This window comes from Aquila chrysaetos, chromosome 2 (assembly GCF_900496995.4).
Source record: "Aquila chrysaetos chrysaetos chromosome 2, bAquChr1.4, whole genome shotgun sequence".
Classification (NCBI taxonomy): Eukaryota; Metazoa; Chordata; class Aves; order Accipitriformes; family Accipitridae; genus Aquila; species Aquila chrysaetos.
Genome location: NC_044005.1, coordinates 46,942,974 through 46,954,303, shown reverse-complemented (window position 1 = coordinate 46,954,303; position 11,330 = coordinate 46,942,974). Strand labels below are relative to the sequence as shown.

General features: G+C 51.9%; 1 protein-coding gene and 1 long non-coding RNA gene across 3 annotated transcripts; both read left to right on the top strand.

Moving 5' to 3' along the window:
- The first annotated feature begins 3,567 nt into the window (after positions 1 to 3,567).
- On the top strand, positions 3,568 to 6,847 carry LOC115349865. Its single transcript, XR_003926251.1, has 2 exons — positions 3,568 to 4,036; positions 4,242 to 6,847. It is a non-coding gene; the product is annotated as an uncharacterized LOC115349865 (long non-coding RNA).
- A 2,304-nt stretch (positions 6,848 to 9,151) lies between these two features.
- On the top strand, positions 9,152 to 10,274 carry C2H11orf96 (chromosome 2 C11orf96 homolog). 2 transcript variants are annotated; one of them, XM_030034632.1, is made up of 2 exons: positions 9,152 to 9,256; positions 9,303 to 10,274. In XM_030034632.1, the coding sequence occupies exon 2, from the start codon at positions 9,460 to 9,462 to the stop codon at positions 9,823 to 9,825; it is 366 nt and encodes a 121-aa protein (XP_029890492.1). In that variant the 5' UTR covers positions 9,152 to 9,256; positions 9,303 to 9,459; the 3' UTR covers positions 9,826 to 10,274. The 2 variants fall into 2 exon arrangements, with proteins under 2 accessions (XP_029890492.1, XP_029890482.1); XM_030034622.1 differs by lacking the exon at positions 9,152 to 9,256 and having other exon boundaries at positions 9,365 to 9,857; positions 9,908 to 10,274.
- The last annotated feature ends 1,056 nt before the right edge of the window (positions 10,275 to 11,330 follow it).

The window sequence follows — 11,330 nt, the reverse complement described above, 5'->3', positions numbered from 1 at the left end:
CCAGCGTGGGTCCCTTCCCCGGGCTGCAGTCCTTCAGGCACAGACTGCTCCAGCGTGGGTCCCCCACGGGGTCACAAGTCCTGCCAGAAAACCTGCTCCAGCGTGGGCTCCTCTCTCCACAGGGCTGCAGGTCCTGACAGGAGCCTGCTCCAGCGCGGGCTTCCCACGGGGTCACAGCCTCCTTCGGGCATCCCCCTGCTCCGGCGTGGGGTCCTCCCTGGGCTGCAGGGGGAGATCTGCTCCCCCGTGGACCTCCCTGGGCTGCAGGGGGACAGCCTGCCTCACCGTGGTCTTCCCCACGGGCTGCAGGGGAATCTCTGCTCCGGCGCCTGGAGCATCTCCTCCCCTCCTTCTGCACTGACCTGGGGGTCTGCAGGGCTGGTTCTCTCACATGTTCTCACTCCTCTCTCCGGCTGCAGTTGCTGTGCCTGCTGCAACTTTTTTCCCTTCTTAAATCTGTTCTCCCAGAGGCGCTGCCGCCATCACTGACGGGCTCGGCCTTGGCCGGCGGCGTGTCCGTCTCAGAGCCGGCTGGCATTGGCTCTGTCGGACATGGGGGAACCTTCTGGCAGCTTCTCACAGAAGCCACCCCTGTAGCCTCCTGCTACCAAAACCTTGCCAGCTGATCTCCGAGTTACTGGTGCCAGTCCTCTGCCCCTGGGCACGTGTTTCCAGCAATGCCCTTGTGCCAGCAGGCTGCCATGCAACCCTGCAGCGGCTGACCCTGGGAGGTAAGCTGGCCGAGCACGATCCTTTAAAGCAGAAAAGAGTGGAAAACAGGCCACTTGGAAAAACCCACAGGCTAGAGAGAGCCCCAGCATTGAGTGGCACAGGGGAGTTGTGGCTGTGACTTGTCACTGGCCGTCGGGTCCTCGTCATCATGAGGGAGGGCTGCGGGAGGACTTCTGCCCTGAGGAGCTTTTGATGCAGAGAGCAAAAGATGAAGCGGGGGCAGAGACGTGACTTGCCAGAGGCTGTACTGGCCTAGACGTACAACCCGCAGTCCCAGCTTGGTGCCCGGTTTGTTAGGCTGCAGAATTTACACGGTTCCCAGTATCCCCCAGCTCCCCGCGTCCTTCCGTGCTGGGTTTCTGCACTGTGCCAAGGAGGAGACAGCCTGCCCAACCGGCATGGCATGCCTTTAGCTTGAAATAGCTGGGGGGGGGGGAGCTTGGAAAGGAGGAGGACCACAAGATGCAGGCCCCCTCATTTCTTCGGGAAAAGCAAGCGGGAGTGATGGAAGAGGGATTTAAAATTGCCCGGTGGTGTTTTCTGTTGGGAAGCGGAGGGTGGCTGCAGGCTCCCTGGGTTACACGGCCGGGATGTGGCACTGGTGCCCACCCCTGCACGGGGATGGGGAGGCAGGGGGCACGTCGGTAGGAAGGAGTCTGGCAAACTGCGCGTAAGGCAAAATTTGCCAATACCTGTCCTTCCCCAGCGGCGATGAAGCCGTCACGGCTCGTGCCAGAGAAGAGCTTGCTTCCCTGGGACAGGCTGACAAGCCGGCATGAAGAAATCCTCCCAGGCCTCAGGACAAGGAGGGCGATGGAGCGAGGCACTGCGGGCTGGACGCAGGACGCAGCATCTTGGTGCTGCAGCAGCCACAAGGTAGACTAAAACGGCCTGAGCATTGGCTGCTTCTCTGTAAATTCCCTGTATTTTGCACCGATGAGTCTTTGGTCACCTCATCAGTTAACTCCTGGCTTCACTTCCCTTGCAGAGACCAAAGTGGCTCTGTTTTATCTTAGAAAAGCTTCTTCCCAGCGTTACAAAGATCATTCCTCAGCTTTGGGTGCTGCGGGCTTTGATCTAACAGGGATGGAGTTATGCTTTTTTTCTTTCTGCTTGTCAGCATGAGCACCACACTAGATGCCCTCTGCAAGGCAGGGCTTCAGCTGTTGGAACCGGTGTCACTCACCTGTTTACTGATGTGGTTGTAGTAATTTTTGTCTAAAGTGCCCCAAAAGTTTTAGAGACTGAGTAAAAAGCAGTCTGCAGGATTTGGGTTCTTGAAGTCTGATAGTTCATTGTCAAGAAACTTCTGTTTTAATCGCTAGACTACAGTTGATTTCTTTCTTGATTACTTACCAATAGGCTTAAAAAGAGGAAAAAATGAAATTTATTCTGCTGAAATGCTTGGATGCTCTGCAGTGTTTTTAGCTGCAGAAGGAAGTAGAAGATAAAATCCTTCAGAGGTGCTAAGATCCTATTTGTGGCACCATTGTAAGATTTTTTAATCTTGACTCACATAGGAAAGGTTTCCCTTTTGCCCGACCTCCAAAGCAGCCAGAGCCTTTGTGGCCGTGCTGTCTGCTGGTCAGCCCTCCCTTGCTAGTTTTGAGGTTCATGGTCAGTTTTGTCCAAATCTGAGAGAGGATAGGAAAAGTCTCAAAAAATAATTCAATTTCTTCAGCTCTTGCAAAAATCAGCAGTTGGGTACAGAAGAGAAACCAAGACAAGCATCCTGTGCTCAGATAGCTGTGGGTTATGCTGAGCCTCCTGGACAAGGACCAGGGGAATCTTCTTCTCCTCGCTCCCTTACCGATAGCATTTCTGCTCCTGCAGCTGACACGTTGCCTGGGACGCAGCACACGTGGCCATCAGCACCGTCCCGGCCACCAGCTTGGCATGGACCACATGGAGGGACACAAGGGGATTCATAGCAAAATTCTCCCCTGCACACATAAAAGTTGGGGGTTTTTTTTCCCAAAACTTTTTTTTTTTTTTCATTTATTTTGTGGGGCAAAACATTTTTTCAAGCTTTTGAACCTGGGACAGGATGTGTTTTATTAATTGCAAAAGGTATTCTTGAACTAGAAATCCTAATTTTTTTGCTGCTTAATTGAGAGGATCACAGTAACAACTAGACATAGTAATACCTTGACAGTTAAAGCCACGGGAGGTTAGAGGTTAATTTTACTCCAAGTGACAGCAACTTGTACCAGCAGGATTATTCAAAGGAGTCAGTCTCTTAATTTGATAAAAGTACAGTTTCATTCTTTAAACAGCTGAGTTTTCTGCAATCACTGGTTTCCAATTGTCTAAACCACACTTTTATCTTGTATCCTTGTATCACCATGTCCTAATACGTCAGCAACAGCGCCGGGAAAAGCTGCCATCCCTTCTGATGCCCGTCAGGCCAAACACGGAAAATTTAATGTAGCAGTTTTCATCAGGGAACATTTTGCAGCTCTTTTGAAAACAAAGAGGTTTATTGCTACATTTATTGTTAGTGGTCTGATGACAGCCAAATGCTGTTATCTTGTGATGTGCTACTGAAGCACTGACTTCTCACTTCAGCTATCACTTTACAATTAAAACAATGCAATATAGAGAATAAAATAATGTATTTCTGTGAGGAGCATTAATACATTCAAACATTTTAGTCAGTGCTTTGTCCTAATGGCAGTGGGCAGAAGCTTTACGGGATTTATCACAGCTCATAAGAAGTCAGGCGAGACTGAAAAGTGAGATATTTGAGGGGGTAGGAGCTTTGAATACTTTGCATTAACCGTGTTGTATCATGAGCTCCTGACAAGTATTAATGAGAGTTTGTCACGACCTACGGTCACGCTGTGGGTACATCCTCGCCTTGCAGCGCTTGAAGGAAACGGTCCTGCTCCCGGATCTCGTCACGGGCTGGCAGGGAGAAGTGAGGTTTGAAGGGAGCGAATGCCACGTACCCTGTAGGCAGCGTGCCGTATGGCCCACGGCTGAGTTTTCCATCCCCGCCGTCGACCCCAGACTCTGTCCCTTGCTCTTGTTACTCCAGCCTTGGTTCTGCTCTTGACCGGCCCCACGTGGCCCCGCTGATCCTCCTGCTCCCTCCTGTCTCAACCCTCACCACGCTCCTGCCTTTGGCTGGCTCCTCTGCTTCTGAGGGTTCCTCATTTCTACCCATCCTTCCTACCAAACCTGACTTTGATCTTTGTGGTCTTCATTTTAAAGCAGCCCAAGCCTGAGCTGACCACCCTTGGCCAAGTTACAACAGCACTCTTCTCGCACGCCTCGCCAGGAAGCCGAAACGTGGGTTTCAGTGAGTTAACGTCGCAGTCAAAATCCGTGGCAGGTTTACATCTCCGGCGCCCTAGATCTGTGACCTCACCCCTGAAATGATTCAGCATTGCATTGATTTATATTTTATAAATATATGTATAGATTATATAGTTACACTTAATGGAAATAGCAATGCTCGGACTTTGTATGGCTAACGATGCCTTATGGAATACTTTCTCTTCCAGGTCAGTTCCCACGTAGAGAGCGGTGCCGTCGGGGATGGCATCGCTGTGCCAGCGAGCATCGCTGGGCTGGTGGGCCTGGGCTCACGTGGGTCCCGTTAAAACTCTAGTGGCTGTGACTGAGGACGAGGGAGCAGGAGCCGCAGCTGGAGGACGGGGAAGAGGAGGAGCCAGGTTTCAGGGATGGGCTGAGGAAGGAAGGATTGTGCGGAGAAGCCATCTGTAAAAAGAAAACATTGGGAGTCAACAACTCAGCTGAATTCCCCATACTTGCTACTTTAGGTTGGCTTGGAAATGAATTTTTCAGCTAAAATGGCCAAGTTATGTATAAAAGTGAGACAACCTTTTTCTCTTAAGAAGTTATTTTGTCTAGAGAAGTCTCTTAAAACCTCGATAAGTGGCAAGATGGCACCATTTCTGTGGCAGACTGCCCGGGGAGATGTAAAAAATTCTTCCACGCACCCGTAATTCATGCATTGAACACATCCAGTTTGAAGCATCCCTCAGAGAACTTGCCCATCCTAGCAACTCCCTGGTAAGTCAGCAATAGCTTCCTCATGGAAGTAATTTTTCCTAGGCTGCCTGCAAACAGCCCGGCAGGGACCCGAGCCTCCCGGTGCCGCTCGCGGGTGCCTTGCTGAACGTATCTGCCCTCCGAGAACACGCTAAGTGCCGTAGGGAAGTTTCCTCCATCGTCATCGCCTAGGGCTTCTCCCTCGTCTCACGCTGCTGGGGACAAAAATCCCGGTGCTCGGGGTGTGAAGGAGAGCCCCGGCTAGGCGGGAGGCTGGAGTCAGGGTGCGCTGCAGAACAAGCCTGATCTTCTCTTGCCTACGGAGATTTCCAATCCTGTGGCTAAATCCTTCTCGATACCTGCCTGCTGCAGAGGGGAGAAGTGCTTCTTCCTCACCTGCGCCGCCGGCTGCCGGGTAGGATGCCTCTCGGCGTGGCCCGGGGAACGTGAGGGATCTGTTTTTAGGAAAATATTTCAAGCGACACATCAAGCATTTAAAATGCTGGCTGCGTGTCGCTCTGTCGGCTTCCCGACTGGGAGCGTGCGGGTGTGCGATCCTTGCTGTAGGATCACCCTCAGGCAGTCGGCTCCTGGGGCTGGCTTTGCTTTTCTTTATTTTTTTTTTTTTCAAAAGGAAAAAAGGTTAAAAGGCTGCTGAAGTCCCAGCTGGCAACACTGCGAAGGAAGATAAAGGATGTCCAACCAAATACATAAGGGAAGGGATACGGCAACCTTGAGTGCGTAGCCCTTGCAAGTAATTAGGCGAACAGTTCCCTGGTGTAAATGCATTCGTGTGTGCTTGAGAGAGGCCTGGCTGCTGAGTTAAGCGGCACCCGGTGGTGCTGCCGTTTTGTTACGATAGCTAGAAAGAAACAACAGTTTGCTTTTTTCCAGGCAGCAGACTCGGAGTGGGTTTCAGTTGGGCCTCGTTGAGTAACTTGGGTTCCCCCACCAGAAAGGTACAGTTTCAGGTTTAAATCGAACGTGCATGTGTGTACGCAGAGAAAAAGATGAGAAGACTTACCTTCTGCTTTCAGAAGTAGTTCGTATCGACTGCCTGTTCGTTTATTTTGTCCTTTCCTACTCATAAGCTGGTATCTGTTAGGTTGTACTTAGCCGAATGTTTTTATTATTATTTTAGAAAGGCTTGTTTCAGGGTGTGAACTAGAGCGGAGAAGGAACTGCAACCCCGTCCCGTTTCCTCATGGAAATTAATTCACAGAGCAGAATGCCGAGTCGAGATGCGCAGCACGAGGTGCTGCGTGGTGCCTGTCCGTACGGAACAGGGAAATGCCACCGGGCAGGACAGCAAGAGGCAGGTTTTGCTCTCGAGTATTTTTTTCAGAGGAGATTTGAAACCCACCTGCTGGGGATGGGTTAAGGCATCCTGCTGGGAAGCAGCTCGTCCCGCACCGCTCCGTTTTGGGGGCACGAACCGCAGTGTTCAGGGTATCCGCGCTGGGATTCCCTAACTACAGGTGGTTTCTGTGAAAGCCCTGGCCTTTCAAAAGTTTCTTTTCCTACAGGAAGAGGTGGATCTCTCTCTCTGCCCCCCTCCTCTTCTTGCTCTTTCCTTTCCCTTCTGTGGCATTCAATCTGATAGCCAGCAAGAGGAATAATAATTAATAGGCTATGTGTGTATTGCCTATAGTCAGATTGTTAAATGAGTGACCCGATGACATAAAAACTAATGTCCGTGGTGCTGTTTCAGCAGCATTAGTCGTTTCTCCTGGCATTTTAACTTCCCAGGGCCCCACAGCTGTCGAGTGGGTATTTTCTGTAAAACAGGCAGCATTTGAAACGTTCCTAACCCCGGGTAAAGGTTCCCTCCAGCCTCTGTACAACATGACTTCAGCCCTGTACTATGCAGGACTGAATCCGCTCTGATGACCCATGTGGCAGAGAGCTTCTGTAATCTATACCATGAGGTCACATTTCAATACCGGGAGCAACCGAGACTGAAGTCATGATTTAAACCACTGGAGTAAATATAGTTTTTACATTAGCGCATTGCAGACCTAACTTGGGGGATTATGTCACAGGATATTTTTTTCTGAATTGTCTCAAATAAAATCTTAAGGCCTTCTGGTTATTACCATGGTGATGTTGCTCCAACTCAGCATTGAAATTCCCCAGAGCACTTTATAATCAGAATTGTGAGGGAATTAAATGTTCGTTCTACCTGAAGTGAAACCGGTTTGCCCTCATGCTGAACTTTCTGTATGAAACCGGACGGGCAGTTTGGACTGGGGATGCGTGTGTTGAATTTCAGATACCAAGTCAACTGGCCTTTTTTTGGCAGAACCATGGATCCCCTTACGCTAGAGCGGATTAAATTTACCTTGCTTCATAGGAATGTGAGGTGCTTTTCTCCATCGCCAGAACAAGGCTCCTATGTCATCCCACAGCTTCTTTCTGCAGGATAGACAAGCTCAGCCCCAGGAGTCCTCCACGCCGTTCTGCAGGCTCGTCTTCTTAGAGGACCGTGCCGAGGAAACGCAGTTCAGCTCTCGCCGCGCTGCAGAATCAAGTCGTCGGGAATAAAACCTGTTGTAAATAGGGCTCTTGGAGAGAAAGTCGTCGTACTGCAGTAAGGGCTGTATGGGCTAAATTTAGCCATTAAAATCAACAGTAAAAAACCACAGCCTTCTCCAAGCTGGAATGATTCAGTTTGACCAAACAGAAAATTGTTCCCTTATTAAGCTAATTGTATCTCCCAGTAAAAAGGCTTCAAACCGAACCTGGCCCTAAAGCTGCCTCGGGGAGCCAAGGAGCTGAGAGATTGCAGCCAGGTGCTTCATAAAGCGAAGGCTCTTCATGTTTCTTTTATGCTGGCAAGAGGCGAAGCAGCCAGCCTTCTGGAAACACGCTAGCGAGTGCCGCCGGTCCCCTCTCTCCCAGAGCTGTATTCTTGTTTTGTTTTATCCCGTTTGAGAGAGGGCTGTCATTACAAGGGTTTGTTTCCAGGGCAAGTCCTGAAACGTCGCCACTGCTAAGGCAGAGGAGAGACTAGTCCCGAGTTTTACCCAAAGACAAAGCTGAGACGTTCTGATGGTGAGGTCTCAAAATCAAGTCCCTTTCTGTGTGCTGGATGTAAGCTGGGGTTTTTTTCAGAGCGCTTGTCTACCTCTGCAGAAAGAACGTGGTTTATGGCAAAACGCAATAAACTCAAGCTAGCTGCAGACGTGCTAGCTTGGGCACAGGACTCAGGGCTGCTGGGGGAAGAAGCGCAGATCTCTCTGTGGGCTAATTTACCGGCTGGTGCTGGAGGTGCCCCGGGTACCTCTACACCGCGCTGCTGTGCCGGGCGCGCACACCGAGCACGGGGCCACCGACTGCTTGGCAAACCTCGGGGCCCTGAGCACGCTGCCCCCTCGCCGGCACAGACCGGGATTCCCGATGCCGTTGCTAAGCCTCTGCTTCCTTCCCAGTTCCTAACCAAGCTTCAAAAATATCCTCGAGTGGGTGAAGCTATACTGGAGAATGTCTTTATGGGAATAGTCTAACATTAGCCCTGAAGAGGGGACAGACTAACCGTTTCAGGCTCTTCCTCCCTTGTGCTCTTCTACTCCGCTTCCTTCTAGCTCCTTTCCTATTCCTATCATATGTTTTTCTTACGCTGTTGGGTTTTTCCATCACTGAGACTCCTTGTCACGCACAGCTTTAAAGCGTGGTCCCAGCCGTCATTAATTTGCAAGCTTTTGTTTCAGCTCAGTAATAGTCGTATGCCGGGTTTTTTTTTTTTTTGTCTGAGGATGCGATTCCGCATCGCGTCGAAGAAGTGTTACAGAGCCCACAGGGGAATGGAAAATTTTAGGAATCCTTCTAAAAGGAAAGAAAACGGAGGCTGAGGCAGGCGTTTAAACTACATGAGAGGTGGCAGAATTGGGAATGAGATCCCCGTGTCTTGAGTCCTGCTTAACCCCTTATTGCTGATGGTCTCTTGCGTGGGAGCATCCCGCGCGATGTCGGTACTTTCAACGTGGGTCATTGTAGCATTAGGGTATTCCGCTTCGGGCTTGCCTCGGGGTTGCCTTGAACCGCGTGTAAGTTATTCTGACGGTAGCCATCCCTGCTGAAAGCCGCCCGGTCTGTTAGTATTCTTTTCCAGCCACAGAAACGATGGTATTGGTAAAAAAATAACCCCCCAAAAAAACCAACACCAACCGACCAAACCAAAGCCGCGAGGGGAGATGTGGAAAGCCGAACTGCCGCTGCGGCTCAGCAATCCACAGGGATGCCCCGGGGGAAAGGGGACCCGGGGGGGGGGGGGACACGACACGACGACGACGGGGAACCGGGGGCGGCGGTACCGGGGTAGACGTCAGGCGGAAGGGAAGCGCCCGACACGCCGCGAGTGGGCTCCGCTGCTTGTCTGAGCATGCTCCCGCGGGGGCACCGCCGGTCTATATAACGGCGGCGAGGAGCCGCCGGCGGCAGCAGCAGCAGCAGCAGCAGCGGCGGCTCCGCTCCGCACCGCTCCCGGCACCGCGTCTCTCCGCTCCCGGTACCGCACCCGGCACCGCGTCTCTCCGCTCCCGGCACCGCACCGCAACCTCTCCGGACGGGACCGTACCGCACTTTTCGGCGCCGTCCGTCCTCGGTAAACCCGTCGGAGCTTCGGTGAGCGGTACGGCCGAAGCGGCGCACCCCGCTCCGCCGGCCCCGGCCCCGGCCCCCGCGGCGGGCGGTCCCGCGGGCGGTAGGATGGCCGCTAAACCGGCCGAGCTGCTGGGCGTCTGCTCCAGCTACCAAGCGGTGATGCCCCACTTCGTGTGCGCGGCCGAGGAGTTCCCCCCGCCGCCCGCCCGCCCCGCCAAGACCCCCAAGGGCAAGCTGCGGCGGCCGCGGCAGTCGCGCTTCAAGACGCAGCCGGTGACTTTCGACGAGATCCAGGAGGTGGAGGAGGAGGGGGTGTCCCCCATGGAGGAGGAGAAAGCCAAAAAATCCTTCCTGCAGTCGCTGGAGTGCCTGCGGCGGAGCACCCAGAACCTCAGCCTCCAGCGGGACCGCCTCGGCAGCTGCCGGCTCCGCAACAGCCTCGACTCCAGCGACTCGGACTCGGCCCTCTGAGGGCGGCGGGACCCGGTCCCACCCGGTCCGACTCGGTCCCACCCGGTCCCACCCGGTCCGACTCGGTCCCACCCGGTCCCACCCGGTCCGACTCGGTCCGACCCGGCGGCAGCGGCACGGACTGGGCTCCGCTGCAGGGAACCGTCCCCGGGCAGCCGGGTCTCGGGTCGGGATGTTTTCTAAGAAAGCGCTTGTACCTTCGTTTCTATTCGATTGTATGAAACTCTCCCGTTTAAAAGACGAACGCGCGCGGAAAAAAAAAAAAAAAAAAAAAAAAAATCTTTTCTATTCGTTAGGAGAAATGAGCTGGTTTAGATGCGTTGAGCTGCTGGACTTTATATTTATTTTTGCATTTAAACTGTTGACTGCGTTAATTTAATATGTTTCTACCTGAATGTCTGTTATTATTTCCATAAAAGAGTAATAAAATCTGATATATTTGCACAGTACCTATCAGACTGTCCTTATTTTAGGGATCTAACCGTCCTCTTCCAGCTTCTGTTACCCCTTGGCCGGCTAAAGGGATTTAAAGGCTGTCGGTAGCCAGTGCAGAAGCAGCAATGCTTTCCTCGGGGATGCCGCTCAGAGAGGTTTTGCGGTCTGTACTGTCAGGTACGAGCTAATGAGACGAGAGCCGAGTTAGACTGATCTTGCGTAACTTTTTTTTGCTTCTTTGAGATCTTTGTGTTAACCTGAATTGGCGTTTAAGGAGCGTTTGTAACTGGTTGTGTCCCAGAACCTTAATGCAACTGGGCAAGCCTCATGAGTTCACAAAAGTGCATGTATACTTTCTGTTCTCGTCCAAGTCGGTTTTGTCTCTTCTCCCCTTCCCCTCCTGACCCATAAATTGTTTAGTGCTGCAGATGGGTTTGGTAATTGGATGTAATGCAGTTTTATTTACTAGAGCGAGCGGTACTATGTGGACGTGCTTTTCCTGGGGTTGAAAAGCAAGGGTATTTTGGTGTGGTATAGGAGTGAAGTTATGTGGGGCTTCTGTGCCTATGTGTGTGTGCAAGCACATGTAAGATTTTTCTCTGTCTATGGTGTATGTGCTGAGGAGCACCTGAAGCTCTCCACAGAGTGGAAAGCAAATTCCTGGACCGGGAATCTTCTCTCTGTATTTTCTTCATTCTCCTGAAATATTCCTGTGCTAATAGTGTAATCCCATGGGAGCATCTTCCTTCAAGGCAAGCCTCCAGCAGTTGAAACTTCCCAGTTGTTAGGTATTAGACGATAGCGAGCTGTAGCCTCTAACTTAACATTTCTGTGGTAAGATTTTTCTGGGGAGTTACAGTTTTTCTGATGTCCTGGCTTGAAGTGCAATCGTACTGATCAATAGGGATAAACAGCATGCTGTGAGCTTTTTTGGGGGAGGCAAGGGCTGGGGCAGAGGAAGAAGATGAACGCGATGCAGATGGAGAACAGGTTACTTGTACCCTCTGGGCACTGAAGTTCAGCAGATGACCTGAGTGAGGAGCCCAGTGGTGGCTCCTGACTCCAGGCAC